The 16,874-nt window shown below is 46.5% G+C and overlaps 1 protein-coding gene across 1 annotated transcript in view; it reads left to right on the top strand.

Moving 5' to 3' along the window:
* Positions 1–1,324: 1,324 nt before the first annotated feature.
* The window catches only part of LOC115931710 (proton channel OTOP1-like), a 31,757-nt gene continuing 16,207 nt past the window's right edge, over positions 1,325–16,874 (top strand). The window contains 4 exon segments of the mRNA XM_055360448.2: positions 1,325–1,722; positions 4,028–4,032; positions 14,598–14,778; positions 14,835–14,845. Coding sequence (XP_055216423.2) covers positions 1,325–1,722; positions 4,028–4,032; positions 14,598–14,778; positions 14,835–14,845 — 595 coding nt within the window.

Below are 16,874 nucleotides of genomic sequence, written 5' to 3' on the forward strand. Positions count from 1 at the left end.
GCATGGTGGGATGTGGGCTCACCCCAGGCTCGCTCCCAACTCCCCTCTCCTACCTGCGGCTGGGGGGCTGGGGTCCACCGCCTCCTGTCAGCCACGCCCGACCGGTAGAACGCTCTTCTGCAGAAACTTCCCAGACCTCCACTTAATGGCACCCAAGCAGGGCGCCCTGGCAGACGCAGTCTCCTTCCGGGAGCAGGCAGGTGCAAGGCAGGCACCGGGGCTTTGGAAGGGGCTGGTGGAGATGCTTGGGCGCCAGTAGCCCCAGGGCAGACCCTGGGGTCTCCCTCATTCCAGCTCCTCTGCGTCCAGAACGGCTGCCGCTCCTTTGGGGGAGGGTGCGGGATGGTCTCTTTTCTTAGAAAGTGGCTCAGGTCTTATTCTGCGCCTGGGCATCTCGCAGCCGACACACAGGCACACCAGACGGACAAACAGAAAAACCCACAGAAGGCGGCCCCTCCCCCAATTCAGAGAGCCAGTGACGGGCGCTCCTCTACCCCTAACCAGACACACCCGAAAACAGACGGCCAGACACAGAGTGATCGGCACAGAGAAGACAATACGGAAATACGCAGGGACAAGGACAGACCGTCGGACGCTCGGACACGGACCCAGGCAGGATCACCTGGACCTCTGGGTTCCCCAACGGAGACCCTCGGGGAAGGCCCGGAGCATCGCACGCCCCTGTGGAGCCCCGTGCGCCCCACTTGGCGGCAGCCTCGCCCCCCCGCACACACCCCACCTCCGGCTGGCTCCGGGAGACCCGCTTTCCCCAGCCCCGCAACCCCGGGACCCTGGGAGGCATCTCTCGTCACCCAGCGTTTCTGGGGCGCCGGGACAAGGGCTGGGTGGGCGGGCGTCGGCGCAGGGGTGAGGGCTGCAGAGGGGGGGCGGGGGCCGGGCGCGCGGGCGGAGGTGCGGGAGGACGCGCTAGTGTCGCGGCAGGGCTGGCAAGTGTCCCAGGGATCAGGAGGGGGAGCGGTCCGCGTGGGTCCCGGAGGGGACAGATGGCTGCCCCGGGCATTGCCCAGTGAGGGGCAGTGGACAAGGGAGCTCGTAGAATCTCGGGTCAGCGGGGTGGGGCGCTGCGTAAGTGGACAGGGTGGTACCTTGACTGACGACGAAGGGGCAGAAGAGGGGAGGGCGGGCGTCGGGAAGTGACAGGAGAGGGGGCAGGTTGTCAGGGGCGTGGGGTAGGAATCAGAGGGGAGTTGAAAAGGGGGGTGCTGGTTGGCAGAGGCGTCGGGGCAAGGACAGGAGCCAGGAGCGCAGGCGGGGCCCGACGGCAGCCACCCCCGGGGCCAGACTTGGCGCGGGTGTCTTGAAGATGCTCGAGGGCCTGGGGTCGCCCGCCTCGCCCTGGGCAGCTGCGAGCGCCTCAGTCGCGGGGTCATCGGGGCCCGCGGCCTGCCCGCCTCCCTCGCCGTCGGCCCCGAGGTCCCCGGAGTCCTCGGTCCCCCGGAGAGGCGGTGTGCGCGCCAGCGTCCCACAGAAGCTGGTCGAGATGCTGAGCAGCCAGTATGGGCTGATCGTGTTCGTGGTGGGGCTGCCGCTGCTGCTGGCCTGGGCCGTGCACGCCGCGGGCGTGAGCAAGAGCGACCTGCTGTGCTTCCTGACGGCGCTCATGCTGCTGCAGCTGCTGTGGATGCTGTGGTACGTGGGCCGCAGCTCCGCGCACCGCCGCCTCTTCCGCCTCAAGGACACGCACGCCGGCGCCGGCTGGCTGCACCGGCTGGTGAGTCCGGGCACCGGGCGAGCGGGTCTCTGCCTCCTCGCCCGCTGGCTGCATCCTGAGACGGCTCTGCCCCCTTCCTACCGCTGCCGTCTTCCCTTCAGCCTTTTCTGCTTTGGTCTCTCTGTGCATCTTTCCTAGCTTTCCTATCTGCCCTTCCTTCTTTCCTCTCTCTCTCTCTCTGAAGCCTGGGTCGCCCCAGGAGCCTCCTCTCCGCCTCCAGACGCTTCCATCATGACATCCACAGTTACAGAAACCTCTCCTGTCCTTCCCTGGCTTAAAGCCATACAGTGGCCCTACTGACCCCATGATGGAGGTCACGCTCCCTCTCCTGACACTCAGAGCCTTCTAGCACCCGGCCCCCGAGGGCCCGTTTCCTTTGATCCCCTCCTTTGTTCTCATCCTGTGCTGGGGTCATTCTCGAGGACTTTCTCTCCCGTCGCAGGATCTCTGCCTCTGCACATTCAGCACCTTTGGTTCCCTCCTCCAGGAATGTCTTTTCCACTCTCCCACCTGCCCCTCTGCTTTCCGAGACAGGCCTCAGGCCTCACCCCATTCTCCCCGCAAAGCTTCTCCGACCCCCTTCTCCTCCCTGCTTTGCAGGTCTGACCGCACGCTCCCAGCCCGCACTGGGTTCCAGTGTTCTTGTCGACATGTCTGTACCCTTCACTCCACTGGGGAGCTCTGTGATCCCTGTCTCTCGGTCCTAGAGCCACCTCAGGGCCTGGCACGAAGTGGGTGTTGAGAAAATGAGGGGGGATGAATGATGTAATGAATGCGTGGATGCAGGGTGGGGCAGAGAGGGATAGAGGCTCCTGCTGGTACTCACGGGCATTGGCTGAAATTGTCAAGATAGGAACTCTTCCTTTCTCAAGGGGCTGCCACATCTTTTTTTTTTTTTTTTTTTTTTTTTTTGAGACAATGTTGCTCTATCTCCCAGGCTGGAGTGCAGTGGCACAGTCACAGCTCACTACAGCCTCCTCCTCCTGGGCTCAAGCAATCCTCCCACTTCAGCCTCCTGAATAGCTGGAACTATAGGTACACATGGCCTTGCCCGGCTAAGTTTTGTTATATTTTGTACAGATAGAGCCTCGTTGTGTTGTCTCCTGTTCTCAAACTCCTGGCCTCAAGTGATCCTCCTGCCTTGGCCTCCCAAAATGATGGGATCACAGGCATGAGACACTGTGCCTGGCTGGGGTTGCCAGTCTTGAATGGGAGACAGACATGGTGCAGGTGAAAGGGGAGCATGCTTGTGAAGAAAGCTTCTGTCTGAGTAACCTTCCCAGGAGAGGCCGACCGCATTTCACACCATGTGGTCCAGACACATCACACATTGCCACTTGGATTCTCATATTAGACCTGAATTTAAATCTCCATTAGAGTGGGGCTTCCGTGTTCCTTGCATGCATGACCTCGGGCAAGTTACTTGATTGCCTTCCTTACCCTGAACCCTGGTGTCGGCATCTGTAGAATGGGGATCTCACACTGGATAGGATCCAGTGACTGATGAGGTGGCTGCCCAGCACACACTAGGCCTCCTTTCCACACTTCTTTCAAAGGTCCTGGCCAGATGCCACCTTCTTCACAAATGCCTGGCAGGAATTACTCCTCACTTCCATGGGCCACCATGGCCCTCCTTCTGTAAAGCTCTTTTGGTCCTTGTCTGTTTCTGCCTTGTATTATGACTGTTGAATATTAGCCTTATCATCCAGAAGAGATTTTAGACTTCTTAGGCTCAGGGACTGGATCTAGTTCATCTTGCTTTTGGGGAAATTTGACACCATTGCAGGGTGGCCCAAATTCCTGTTCTGAAATTGGTTGTTTTAGGGAAGTTAATGGTTTTGTGACTCTGTAAATGACAGTGAACCTGGTGCTATTTAAAACAAGACACAAAGTGTTATTTTAGGATATTGACTTACACAGGCTAAAAAGTATTATACACATGAGCCTTTACCTGTGTTTTCCTACAGTCAAAGCCCCCTTTTTTGTTCCTCACTTCTTTTTCTCCTCCATCCTTTTTTCTCCCTTCTTCCTTCCCTCCTTCTCATTTCCTTTCTTCCTCTTCCCTCCCTCCCTATTCCCTCCCCTTCCCTTTTCTCTCCCTTTTCTTCTTTTTTTTCTTTTTTTTTGAGATGGAGTCTTGCCCTGTCACCCAGGCTGGAGTGCAATGGTGCGATCTCGGCTCACTGCAACCTCCGCCTCCCGGGTTCAAACAATTCTCCTGACTCAGCCTCCCAAGTAGCTGGGATTATAGGCACTTGCAACCATGCCCAGCTATTTTTTGTATTTTTAGTAGAGACGGGGTTTCATCATGTTGGCCAGGCTGGTCTCGAACTCCTGACCTCGTGATCTGCCTGCCTCAGCCTCCCAAAGTGATGGGATTACCAGTGTGAGTCACCATGCCCATTCTCCCTTTCCTTGTTTTTTTCCTCATTTTCTTTCTTCTCCTCCTTCATCCGTCCTTCCTCTCTTCCTTCCTCTAGCCTTCCCTCCACTATCCCTCTTCCCTCTCTCCTCTCTTTCTCTTCCTTCCTCTCTTCCTCTCTCCCCTGCTGTTTTTGTTTTTGTTTTTGTTTTTGAGATGGAATCTCACTCTGTTGCCAAGCTGGAGTGCAGTGGCTAGATCATGGGTCACTGCAACCTCCATTTCCTGGGTTCAAGTGATTCTCCTGCCTCAGCCTCCTGATTAGCTGGGACTACAGGTGCACATGCCATCACACCCGGCTAATTTTTGTATTTTTTAGTAGAGACAGTGTTTCACCATGTTGGCCCAGTTGGTCTCAAGCTCCTGAGCTCAGGTTATCTGCCTGCCTTTGCCTCCCAAAGTGCTGGGATTACAGGCATGAGACACCACGCCCAACCTGGTGCATTTAGAATGTTCCTCTTTCTCCTTCTCCTCTCCTTCTCCCCCTCTCCCTCCCCCTCCCTTCCCCCTCCCCACCCTCCCCTTCCTCCTCCTCCCTCTTCTTCTTCTTCTTCTTCTTTCTTCTTTTTTCTACTCAGTCTATGCTTATCCAAGGAATGCTCTTCTTTATATTGAAGTGCAGTTAACTTCCCAGAACCATCATCCTCTTCCCTGGAGCTTCTATCATCATTCACTTATTTATCCACCATGCATCCATCCACCCATCCACACTTATTCATCATCCATCCATCCATCCATCCATCCATCCATCCATCCATCTGTGTTTTTTTGTTCTTCCTCTCTCTCTGCCTCCTTTCAGGTTGACTCTGAGCATTGGCGCCTGAGTCTATGGGTGAATGGTTGCACCATTTCCCAAGATTGGGAAGCCAAAGGGAAGAGCAGGGTGGGGACACAAAACCAATGACATGTTACAGTTCTCTTATGGACATGCTACATTTGAGGTGTCTTTGGGACACTAAGTAGAGAGGGAATAAATGGGCAAGGTAGAGAGAGCACGTGATAGGTGTTCAGTAGGTGGTAGCTGTTTAGACGTTCAGTGAGTTGCCCCATAATAATGTAATTCAAGTGAGGTGTGTGTATCATGGAAATGGTGTTGGCTCTGGAGGGCTTGGCTTGAGGTCTCAGCTCTATCACCTTCACCTTTCTGAGTTCTGCTTTCCTCATCAGTAAGATAAGAATCCCAGTCGACTCTCTGGGAGGAGCTGGGGGATGTTGAGAGAAGCAGTTTGCAAAGCCCTGGTCATTCCTGTGGGTTCCTCAAAGAAGCAAGAAGCTAATTACTAGTGTCGAGAGGCCCCGATGCCAAAAAGAAGTACCTTCAGCCCCAACAGGGACTAGGGTTTCCTCTGGAATTCTAGCTGGAAAGACACATTTGACCCAGGAACTCAGCTCTGCCCTGGTGTTGGTGACAATCTTAGATCAATAGGCAGAGGGCAAGTCCCTCAGGAAAAAGATCAGTGATCCTCAAGATCCATTCTGGGGCCACTATGAGGGTCTTGCTTAACTGCATGCATTTTCTTACTTATTTCTTTTCTTAGATGATATTTCTGGTCCAATGGAAAATATAGATATAGTGTCACGATTTCAACACAAACAAGCGAATGTGGCTGCCAAAAAATCAGATGCAGGCTTGGCTTTCATTGGAAAGGAAATCAGACTGTGTGTGGAGGGTCTCATCCTCCTTGAGCATTTCACAGGCCCTTGGAAAGAGTGGCGGCAGGAGGAGCAAAAGGAGGTTCAGTCCAGATGAGAGAAGGATGCGGAGGTCACAGGGTAGAAAGTGCTGCTGCCTTGCACCTGTCAGCTCCAGGCCATCCTCTGTCTTTCAGCAAGTAAGAGTCATTTCTTCTGGGAAGCCTCTCCTGATAGTTTCAGACCAGGGGCAGCCCCCATGTTGTATGGTCTCATAGCACTCTTCATTTTCTTTCTAGCACTAATCAAGCAGGATATTGTATTATTCAGTGACTGTCGGGGTAGCCAGACTGAGCCCCTAAAGGCAGAGACCCTGTCTGAATGTGCTTACCATTGTATCCCGAGTTCCTGGCACAGTGCCTAACATAGTAAATGCCAATTCGTATCTACTGATTAATTGAATGATTGAATGATTGGGTGGATGGATGGATGACTAGATGGGTGGATGAATAAGTGAATGATGATAGAAGCTCCAGGGAAGAAGATCATAGTTCTGGGAAGTCAACTGCACTTCAGTATAAAGAAAAGCATTCTAAAGTAAGCACCAGGCCATGCGTGGTGGCTCACACCTGTAATCCCAGCACTTTGGGAGGCTGAGGTGGGCAGATCACCTGAGGTCAGGAGTTTGAGACCAGCCTGGCCAACATGGTGAAACCCCGTCTCCACTAAAAATACAAAAAGCTGGATATGGTGGGACACAGCAAATTATGAATCATTTGCTGGTCTCTGTTCTAGGTGCTGGGGTTTCAGCTATGAAGGGCTCTGCTCAGGTGGAGCTGATGTTCAGGTAGAGAAACAGCAATAAACAAACAGCTAATGAGCCCTCACTGGGAAGTTGGGGAGCATGACCTGTGAGACTTAGCCCTCAACTTCTAGGAGCTTGGGGGTGGGGACAGAGTAAGCAGCACAGCACCCCTGAGCAGGGCTACCACCAGGGGCCTGGGAGGAGCCCAGGTCTGCAGGAAGGCTGCGAGGTTCAGGGAGGAGGCAACACCTGCACAGTCTTCTTTCTTTATTTATTTTATTTTTATCTTTTAATAAGGACAGAGTCTCCCTATGTCTCCCAGGCTGGAATGAAGTGGTGTGATAATAGCTCACTACAGCCTCGAACTCTGGGGCTCAAGTGCTCCTCCCGCCTCAACCTCCCAAATAGCTGGGACTACAGGTGTGTGCTACCACGCCTGGCTCATTTTTTAAAAATTGTTTTTTGTAGAGACAGGGGTCTCACTATGTGGGGTGCCTGTAATCCCAGCTACTCGGGAGGCTGAGGCAGGAGAATTGCTTGAAACCAGGAGGCAGAGTTTGCAGTGAGCCAAGATCATGCCACTGCACTCCAGCCTGAACAACAGAGTGAGACTCCATCTCAATAAAATAAAATAAAATAAAACACAAATAAAGTAAGTACCAGCTGGTGATGGAAGGGTGCGCTTTGAGAGATGTTGAGCCTCCCAGCCCTGGGCTTGTCCAAGTAGAGATCAGATGGCTGCCGGTCATGATGCATTGGAAAGCATTCTTGCATGGGATAGAATGCAGACTAACTCTGTGGGACTTTCCGCCTCTAAGAGGGGGGTTCAAGATTCTAGACTCCTAGGAGGGATTTGGGTGCCTAACAAAGAGGAGGGGGTTCCCTCTGCCATCACTAGATGGGTACCCTATGTAGTCTTTGGATTATTCTCAAGTATTGTAGCTGGTAAACTTTCTAATTGGTTCTAATGCATCAACATTTTCTTGGCGATTGAGTGATGATAATAACATCCCGCTTATAGAACTTTCTAGGTAAGGAACACTGTTCTAGGTGACTTCCATGTAATGACTCACTTAATCTCCTCAGCACCCCTATGAGATAGGTGTTATTACTGTCATTACATCTTAGAGATGGGGAAACTGAGGCAAAGGTAAGTAAGTAATTGTGAAATTATATATGTATATATATTTATACATGCATAAATATATATATAGGCATATGTGTATATATACTTATCTATGTATATGTGTATATATACTTGTATATATATACTTATATATGTGTTTATATAAATCAAAATCTGTTTTATTTGGGCACATGTGTGGCTGTTATAGCTTCCTCATACAGTCTTTGTGGTTTTTTTTTTTTTTTTTGAGACAGAGTCTCACTCTGTCGCCCAGGCTGGAGTGCAGTGGCGTGATCTTGGCTCACTGCAAGCTCTGCCTCCTGGATTCATGCCGTTCTCCTGCTTCAGCCTACCAACTAGCTGGGACTACAGGCACCCCCCACCACGCCCGGCTAATTTTTTGTATTTTTAGTAGAGACGGGGTTTCATCGTGTTAGCCAGGATGGTCTCGATCTCCTGACCTTGTGATCCACCCACCTCGGCCTCCCAAAGTGCTGGGATTACAGGCGTGAGCCACCACGCCAGACAGTCTGTCCTTTATTATATGTAGTGATAAAAGAGGAAGGATTCTTTATCCTACTTATTACATTAACTTTAAATCCCATATGGTCTGCTATTAATATTGCCATTCCAACTTTCTTTTTGTTTGCATTGCCTGATTCCTCTTTGTCCACTACTTTATTTTAAACCTTTATTACTTTGTTAAAGGTGCAATTTGTGTAAAGATCATGTAACTAGGTTTTATTTTTAATTCAATTTTCCTATTCTTGCTTACTACTTAGTGGGGGGATTTAGATCATTCTAATTTATAGAAATAATTTATGTAGTTGACTTTTTTGTTTCCATATTTCTTTTCGATGTTTATGATGATATATTTTACATTCCTATTTCTTCCTTTCCCTCTTCCACATTTGCCTTTTTTGAGCATTTGAAAATTTATTCTGATTTTTTATTCCATTCATGGCCATTTTTTTCTTCCCTCACTCTCATAATCTGATGCATATTACTTCATTCTTTTTTTTTGAGCTGGAGTCTCACTTTGTCACCCAGGCTGGAGTGCAGTGGCATGATCTCGGCTCACTGCAACCTCTGCCTCCCAGGTTCAAGCGATTCTCCTGCCTCAGCCTCCTAAGTAGCTGGGACTACACGTGCCCATCACCACACTGGGCTAATTTCTTGTGTTTTTGGTAGAGACAGGGTTTCACCATCTTGGCCTGGCTGGTCTTGAACTCCTGACCTTAAGTGTTCCGCCCATCTTGGCCTCCCAAAGTGCTGGGATTATAGGTGTGAGACATCGCGCCCAGCTGCCTATTACTTCATTCTTACTTGAAAACAAAATATTGAACATTTCCCTCAGCAAGCCACACTGTGTCACACTCCAAGATGTTCACTGCTCCCACTTCCTCTCTACCTAATGGGATGAGACCTTTAGGATACGTTTGCCTCCCTGTTCCTTTCCCTTCTTCCCTCTCCTTTTCCATTTATTTACCTTGAGGGCTTTCAAAGGTTTTTCTTTGTTCTCTATCCAGTCCTTTTCCAACTTAGGTTTTTTGTTGTTGTTTTGTTTTGTTTTGTTTTGTTTTTTTTCAGATGGAGTCTCGCTCTGTCACCCATGCTGGAGTGCAATGGCGCAATCTCGGTTGACTGCAACCTCTGCCTCCTGGATTCACACCATTCTCCTGCCCCAGCCTCCCAAGTAGCTGGGACTACAGATGCTTGCCACCACGCCAGACTAATTTTTGTATTTTTAGTAAAGACGGGGTTTCAGCATGTTGGCCAGGCTCATCTCGAACTCCTGACCTAAGGTGATCCATCTGCCTCGGCCTCCCAAAGCACTGGGATTACAGGTGTGAGCCACTGTGCTTGGCCGAACTTATGGGTTTTGTAGATAGTTAATAGAATTTCGCCTCAAAATGTCTATTCTGTATGACAAGTCTTTATAGGGCATGTAAATTACACATCTCAGGCAGTTTATCCATTTGAATTTAAGTTCTTCTTTCCTCTCCTATTAATCTAATTATCTATCTCCATCTGTCTCTCCATCCATTATACCTCCACCCTCCTCTAGTCTTCCACAGAGTTGATTGGTCACTATAATTTGCTCTCCTCCTCATCTTCCCCTCTTTTGGGGACTCTCTTCCAGTTCACAAGCTGCTTGGTTAAAGTCCTTTGTCAGACAAGTTATGTGGATGACAGTTTTCTCTGTTCTCTGTTCAACAATCACCTCCTTTCCTGCCCATGTACCTTCAACCTCAGTCCCCTTTTCTGCTTTACTTTTCTTCATGCACTTAGCACTTCCTGACATTCTTTATGTGTTTACTATTTACCGGTTTATTTTTTGCCTTCCCCACTAGATGTGAAACTCCTCAAGGGCAGATAGTCTATTTTATTGACCCTTATATCTTCAGTGCCTGGGACAATGCCTGGCCCATGGTTGCTGCTCAATAAATAGCTGTTGAAAAAATTACATTTTGTATACTTCAAACATCATTCTGCCTTTTGCCCTGACACATGGGCGACATCTTAGCTGAGAATAAGGTTTTTGAGGTGCAGTCCTTTCCTTGTGGCACATTCCTCCACTGTCTTCTGGTTTCCCAGGCTGCACAGAGAAAGTCTGTTGCCAGCTCATCTCTCTGATATTTTGTGCACACCCCAATTTAGGCAATATTATACTCGTATATTTTTGTTTCTACAGCAATCTCCTATGTCTGTCTTTGAGCCCTTGGCACAATGTCTCATGCATAGTAGGAGTCCCCAAGGTGTTTGTTGTATAAATAACTGGCTGAATGAATCCATGGATGAATGGATGAACTCAGGAAGAAAGGGAGGACTTAAAGAGTATATTATTGAACCCTTGGCATGTCAACCACAGAGATGGTCTAGACCAGTAGTTTTCAAAGCGGGGCCTAGATCAACAGTGGCAGCCCCACTTGAAAACTTGTTAGAGATGAAAATTTTGGGGCACCACCCAGACCTACTGAATCAGAAACTCTGGAGGTGGAGCCCAGGAATTTGTGTTTTAACAAGCCCTGCAGGTGATTCTGATGCAGTTTCCAGTTTGAGAACCACTGCTGTAGACCATCCGCATTTTCTGTATGGGAATCCTGAGGCTGGGAGCAGGAAGTGACTCATGTATTCTGTGAGTGTCCAGGTCTCCGTACTTTCAGGCCTGTACTCTTGCCACTCAACCACGCTGCCTCACCTGATCTTGCTATGTTTTTTGTAATTAAAACCAACCACGTATTTGTCAAAACGTTTCAAAGCACTGGGATTGAATCTCCACTCTTACAAAGTTTCTGATTTCACTGGGGTGTTTCCAGGATTAAAAATGTGAGTTAGAGTTGTTTCCATAAGGCTTTGAGCAGTGGAAAAGTGCCAGGCGATTGCATTACTTTTCAGAGGAGGCTTCTCAGGCTGGGGCTGCAACGTTATAGCCCAATGTTATGGTTCATGCCCTCCTCTCTGCTCAGTGCCTTAATGCATGTCATACATGATCCAGTTTCCTCCTGTTGGTAGGAGCAAATGTGTAAATGGCAGTCAATGCTAGCCCAGGAGGAAGATGAGGAACTCTGACTTGATCAAGCACTCATGATCACTGCCTTTTTCTCACTAATTTCTTCATTTGTCACCAAGTGTCTTTTTAATGTATTTTGCACATTCCTTTCCAGTCTTTTTTATATGCAAATTTTTTTATTAGTTTGTTTTTATATTTTTGGCAAAGCCATGCTCATTATACTATCAAAGATTGCTTCCTTTCCTCAGTACACCTAGCACAGGCCCTTCCTCAGCTACTACTATAGAGCCCTTGCCCATCTATTTTTTTTTTAATATACTTTCAGCTGGGCTCAGTGACTCATGCCTGTGATCCTAGCACTTTGGGAGGCTGAGACAGGTGGAGCACTTGAGGCCAGGAGTTTAAGACCAGCCTGGCCAGCACGCCTGTAATCCCAGGTACTTGGGATTGAGGTTGAGGCACAAGAATCACTTGAACCTGGGAGGTGGAGGTTGCAGTGAGCCAAGATCGTGCCACTGCACTCCAGCCTGGGCGACAGAACAAGACCCTGTCTCAGATAAATAAATAAATAAACTTTCCATTTTAGAAAAGCTTTAGATTTATGGAAAAGTTGCAAAGACAGTTCAGAGAATTCCTGTATACCTGTATGACCTGCACACTCTGCACTCTTATTTCTTATTATTTCTTATTAATATATATATATTTTGAGACAGAGTTTCACTCTTGTTGCCCTGGCTGGAATGCAATCATGCAATCTCGGCTCACTGCAACCTCCACCTCCCGGGTTCAAGTGATTCTCCTGCCTCAGCCTCCGGTGTAGCAGGATTACAGGCATGCACCACCACACCCACTACTTTTGTATTTTTTAGCAGAGATGGGGTTTCTCCATGTTGGTCAGGCTGGTCTCGAACTCCCAACCTCAGGTGATCCACCCACCTCGGCCTCCCAAAGTGCTGGGATTACAGATGTGAGCCACTGCACCCAGCCAGCTGCACACTTATTCTTTAGAGAACAGGATTTTAGGATTAGAGAATTGAGATTTTTGAGTAGAGCAGTGACATTCTTAGATTTCTCCTTTTTGAAAAAGCTTCTGGGAGCATTCTGTTGACTGGACCAGGCTTCGTTGATTGTGTATCATTTGTCAGACTCTGGGCTATGGGGTGGGTACAATGATGAACAGGACACAACACCTGCCTTCTAGTTTTACCTTTGCAGCTCAACAGTAGAATTTATTTATTTATTTAGAAATAATTATTATGTTATTTTTGGGTAGAGATGGGGTTGCTTAGGCTCTTGGCCTCAAGTGATCCTCCCGCCTTGGCCTCCCAAAGTGCTGGAATTACAGGCATGAGCCACCGTGCCTGGGCTAGAATTTATTTTATTAATATATTTTTAATTGTGGTAAAACATGCATTTATATACATAAAATTTACCAACTTACCAGTTTTCAAGTGCAAAGCTCAGTGGTGTTAAGCACATATGCACTGCTGTGCAACCAACCTCCAGAACTTTTTCATCTTGCAAAACTGAAACTCTGTCCTCATTAAACACTAACTCTCCATTCTTCCCCCCCTTCTAGCACCTGGCAACCACCATTCTATTTCTGTCTATGAATTTGCTTACGTTTGATACCTCATATAATGAAATCCTACAGTACTGTCCTTTGGTGGTTGAGTTTATTTTACTTAGCATAATGTCCTCATGGCTCATCCATACTGTATCGTGTGTCAGAATTTCCTTCCTTTTTAAGCTGAATAATATTCTGTTGTATGTCTATACCTCATTGTGTTTATCCATCCATCTGTTGATGGATGCTGGGTTGCTTCCACCTTTTGGATACTGAAAATAATGCTGCTATGAACAGGAGAATACAGATATCCCATCGGGTCCCTGCTTTCAATTCTTTTGGGTATATACTCAGAAGTGAAAATGCCAGATCATGCCATAACAGTATTTTCAATTTTTTGAAGGCCCTCCCTACTGTTTTCAGTAGTAGCTGTACCAATTTACATTCCTACCAACAGAGCACTATTTCTCTATATCCCCACCAATGCTTGTTATTTTCTATTATTTTCTCTTTTTTTTTTTTGATAGTAGCCATCCTGATAGTGTGAAAGTATTTCGTAGTTTTGATTTGCATCTCTCTAATAATTAGTGATGGTGAACATCTTTTCATGTACTTGCTGGCCATCTTTATGTCTTCTTTGGAGATATGTTTATTCAAGTCCTTTGCCAGTTTTTAAATTGGCTTTTGTCATTGTTGATTGATCGATTTTTGGAGACAGAGTTTTGCTCTTGTTGCCCAGGCTGGAGTGCCATGGCATGATCTTGGCTCACTGCAACCTCTGCCTCCCTGGTTCAAGGGATTCTCCTGCCTCAGCATCCCAAGTAGCTGAGAATATAGGCATGCACCACCATACCAGGCTAATTTTTGTATTATTAGTAGAGACAGGTTACACCACGTTGGCCGGACTGGTCTCCAACTGTTGACCTCAAGTTATTCACCCTCCTCGGCCTCCCAAAGTGCTGGGATTACAGGTGAGAGCCAGTGTGCCCAGCCCATTGTTGTCAATGTATAAGAATTCTCTATAAATTCTCTCATAGCAGCATTATTTTCAGTATCCAAAAGGTGGAAGCGACCCAGCATCCATCAACAGATAGATGGATAAACACAATGAGGTATAGACATACAACAAAATATTATTCGGCTTAAAAAGGAAGGAAATTCTGACACACGATACAGTATGGATGAGCCATGAGGACATTATGCTAAGTAAAATAAACTCAACCACCAAAGGACAGTACTGTACGATTTCATTATATGATGTATTTAATGTAAACAAATCTGTATATTGTGGATATTAATGACTTATTAGGTATATAATTTGCTAATGTTTTCTCCAGTTCTGTGGGCTGTCTTTCCACTTCGTTGGTAGCATCCTGTGCTGTGCAAAAATTTTTCATTTTCATGTAGTTCATCTTATTTATTTTAATTTTTGTTGCTTGCATTTTTGGTGTCATAGCCAAGAAATTATTGCCAAAGCCAATGTCATGAAGCTTTCTCCCATGTCTTCTTTTACAAGGTTTATACTTTTATATTTAGATCTTTTATCTGTTTTGAGTTAATTTTTGTATATGCTGTAAGGTGAGGGTCCAAATTCATTCGTTTTCATGTGGACATCCAGTCTTCCCACATTTGTTGAAAAGACTGCCCTTTTCCCATTGAATGGTCTCAGCACCCTTGTGAAAAAATCATTTGACCATATACATAAGGGTTTAATATGTAATATAATTTATTTTGAAATGACATCAATGTATATTAATGGAATGTGTGTGTTTCCACTTCCCCCTTTATCCCACATTTAGGTAGTATCACATTGTTTGCAGTCATTACCATCATCCTGGGATGCCTTAAAATTAGATACTTCATTGGATTTTCAGAATGTTTATCAGCCACTGAAGGAGTTTTCCCTGTCACCCATTCAGCGCATACTTTGTTGCAGGTAAACCACTGATGTTTATTTATGTTGTCTCATTCCTGTGAAGTGTATCCCAGGTTGTGTAGAAACTTGTAACATCAAGACATGTGGCAAGTGGAGACAGTGTGCACAGCTGTGAACTGCAGTGAACTGAGGTGAACTGAAGTCTATCTTTGAGGCTTAATTCTTCAGCTGCCTCCACTGCAAAATAAAACTCTGTGTCCCCATGGCCATTTTTGCAGGGATCCTATGAGGCAGAACTTCTAATGATGAAGAGTCAGGAAATTCTGCCAAGCCAGAGTCTACAGTAAAAGCTTGAGGGAATTTTATTTTCGGGGTATGTAACAGGTTTATTGAGAGAATTCACATGGCATATAATTCACCCATTTAACATGTGGAATTCAATGGTTTAGTCTGTTCATAGAGTTATGCAACCATTGCCAAAATCAATTTTATTTTTTAAAAAAATTTAATATTCTTCCTACATAGAAACCTTGTGCCATTGCAATGCCTCCTCTGGGTCATGGAAGTGCTTTTGTTTTCTCGTTTGGGGATTAAAGTCTTTTAGAAATGTATGAGGATTTTTTCCCACAGCACTGGTAAACTTGGTATGGCTCAGAAGGAAGGATTTGATAAATATAATTTAAATACATAGCTTAGGGTCAGAAAAATCTCATGGTTGAAAAGAATGTTAGATGGGTTTTCAGGGTAGTGTTTGCCCTTGGCAGAAATCCATGGTAATGTTATCAGAGTCAGGATCTGAATTGTTGAATTGTCAGTCTCATTTTTTTTGTTTTCTGTTGTATATGTTTAAGGTATACAACATGATTATTTGATATTCCTATCCATAGTGAAGTGATTACTACAGTCAAGCATATTTATGCCTGTCATCTCACATAGTTGCCTTTCTTTTTTTGGATGTGGTAAGAGCACCTAAAATCTATTCTTTTAGCAAATTTCCAGTATACAATACAATAGTATTAACTACAGTCTTCACGTTGTCCATTACATCTCTAGAATTATTCATCTTACGTACTTGCAACTTTGTACCCTTTGACCAAAATCTTCTAATTTTTCCCCTCCAACTACCATTCTACTCTTTATGTTATTTTGTTTTTATTTATAAATTTAATTCAATTTTAGAGACAGGGTCTTGCTCTGTTGCCCAGGGTAGAGTGCAGTGGTGCCATCACGGATCACTGCAGCCTTGAATTCAGCTCAAGTGATCCTCCCGCCTCAGTCTCCCTAGTAGCTAGGACTACAGGCCCACATCATCATGCCCAGCTTCTACCATCTGTTTTTATGCATTGGATTAAAAACGCTTTTCTAGATACCACATATAAGTGAGATTATGCAGTATTTTTCTTTCTGTGTCTGCCTTATTTCACTGAGCACAATGTCCTCCAGATTTGCCCATGTTGTTGCAAATGGCAGGCTCTGCTCTCATTTTTTTCTAACGAAGAATTTGGAGCTCAGAGAAGACAAGTGACTTGCTCAAAGTCACTGCGGAGACACAATGATTATTTTCTTCCTGACAAGTCACCCTGGAAGACCATGAACTTGTTCTGGTGATACTGCCATTGCTGGAAATATTTTTGGATTTCCAGTTTGAGAAGGTTCTTTGGAAAGTTTTCTACCTCTAGAAAACCAGGGATGACATTTTTAAAACTTCATCTTTTATCCAAAGTGACCGTCAGCTTGTACCCCCAGCTGACTTACCAGACAGCACTGGATGACCTTAGAGTGTTTCTCTAGATCAAACACATTCTCAAACAGTGAAGCTAACAGACAGAACATGCCCAGTGAGCCTGGGAACAGTTTAGCTCCATGGTGGCATGGTGGGATCACTGGGGAGCTTGCTGAGGGGCTCATTTGGAGGGGCTGCCTTGCACTTGAAAGCTGTTATGAACTGAGTCATATCCCCTGTGAAATTCATATGCCGAAACCCTCATTCTCAGTACCTGAGCATGTGACCGTATTTGGAGATAGGGTCGTTTAGAGGAGATTGAGGTTAAATAAGATCATTAGGGTGGCCCAAATTCAATATGCCTGGTGTCTTTATTTTTTATGTTTTTGAGACGGAATTTTGCTTGTTGCCCAGGCTGCAGTGCAATGGCATAATCTCGGCTCACTGCAACTTCCATCTCCTGGGTTCAAGCAATTC

This window comes from Gorilla gorilla, chromosome 14 (genome assembly GCF_029281585.2).
Source record: "Gorilla gorilla gorilla isolate KB3781 chromosome 14, NHGRI_mGorGor1-v2.1_pri, whole genome shotgun sequence".
Taxonomy (NCBI): Eukaryota; Metazoa; Chordata; class Mammalia; order Primates; family Hominidae; genus Gorilla; species Gorilla gorilla.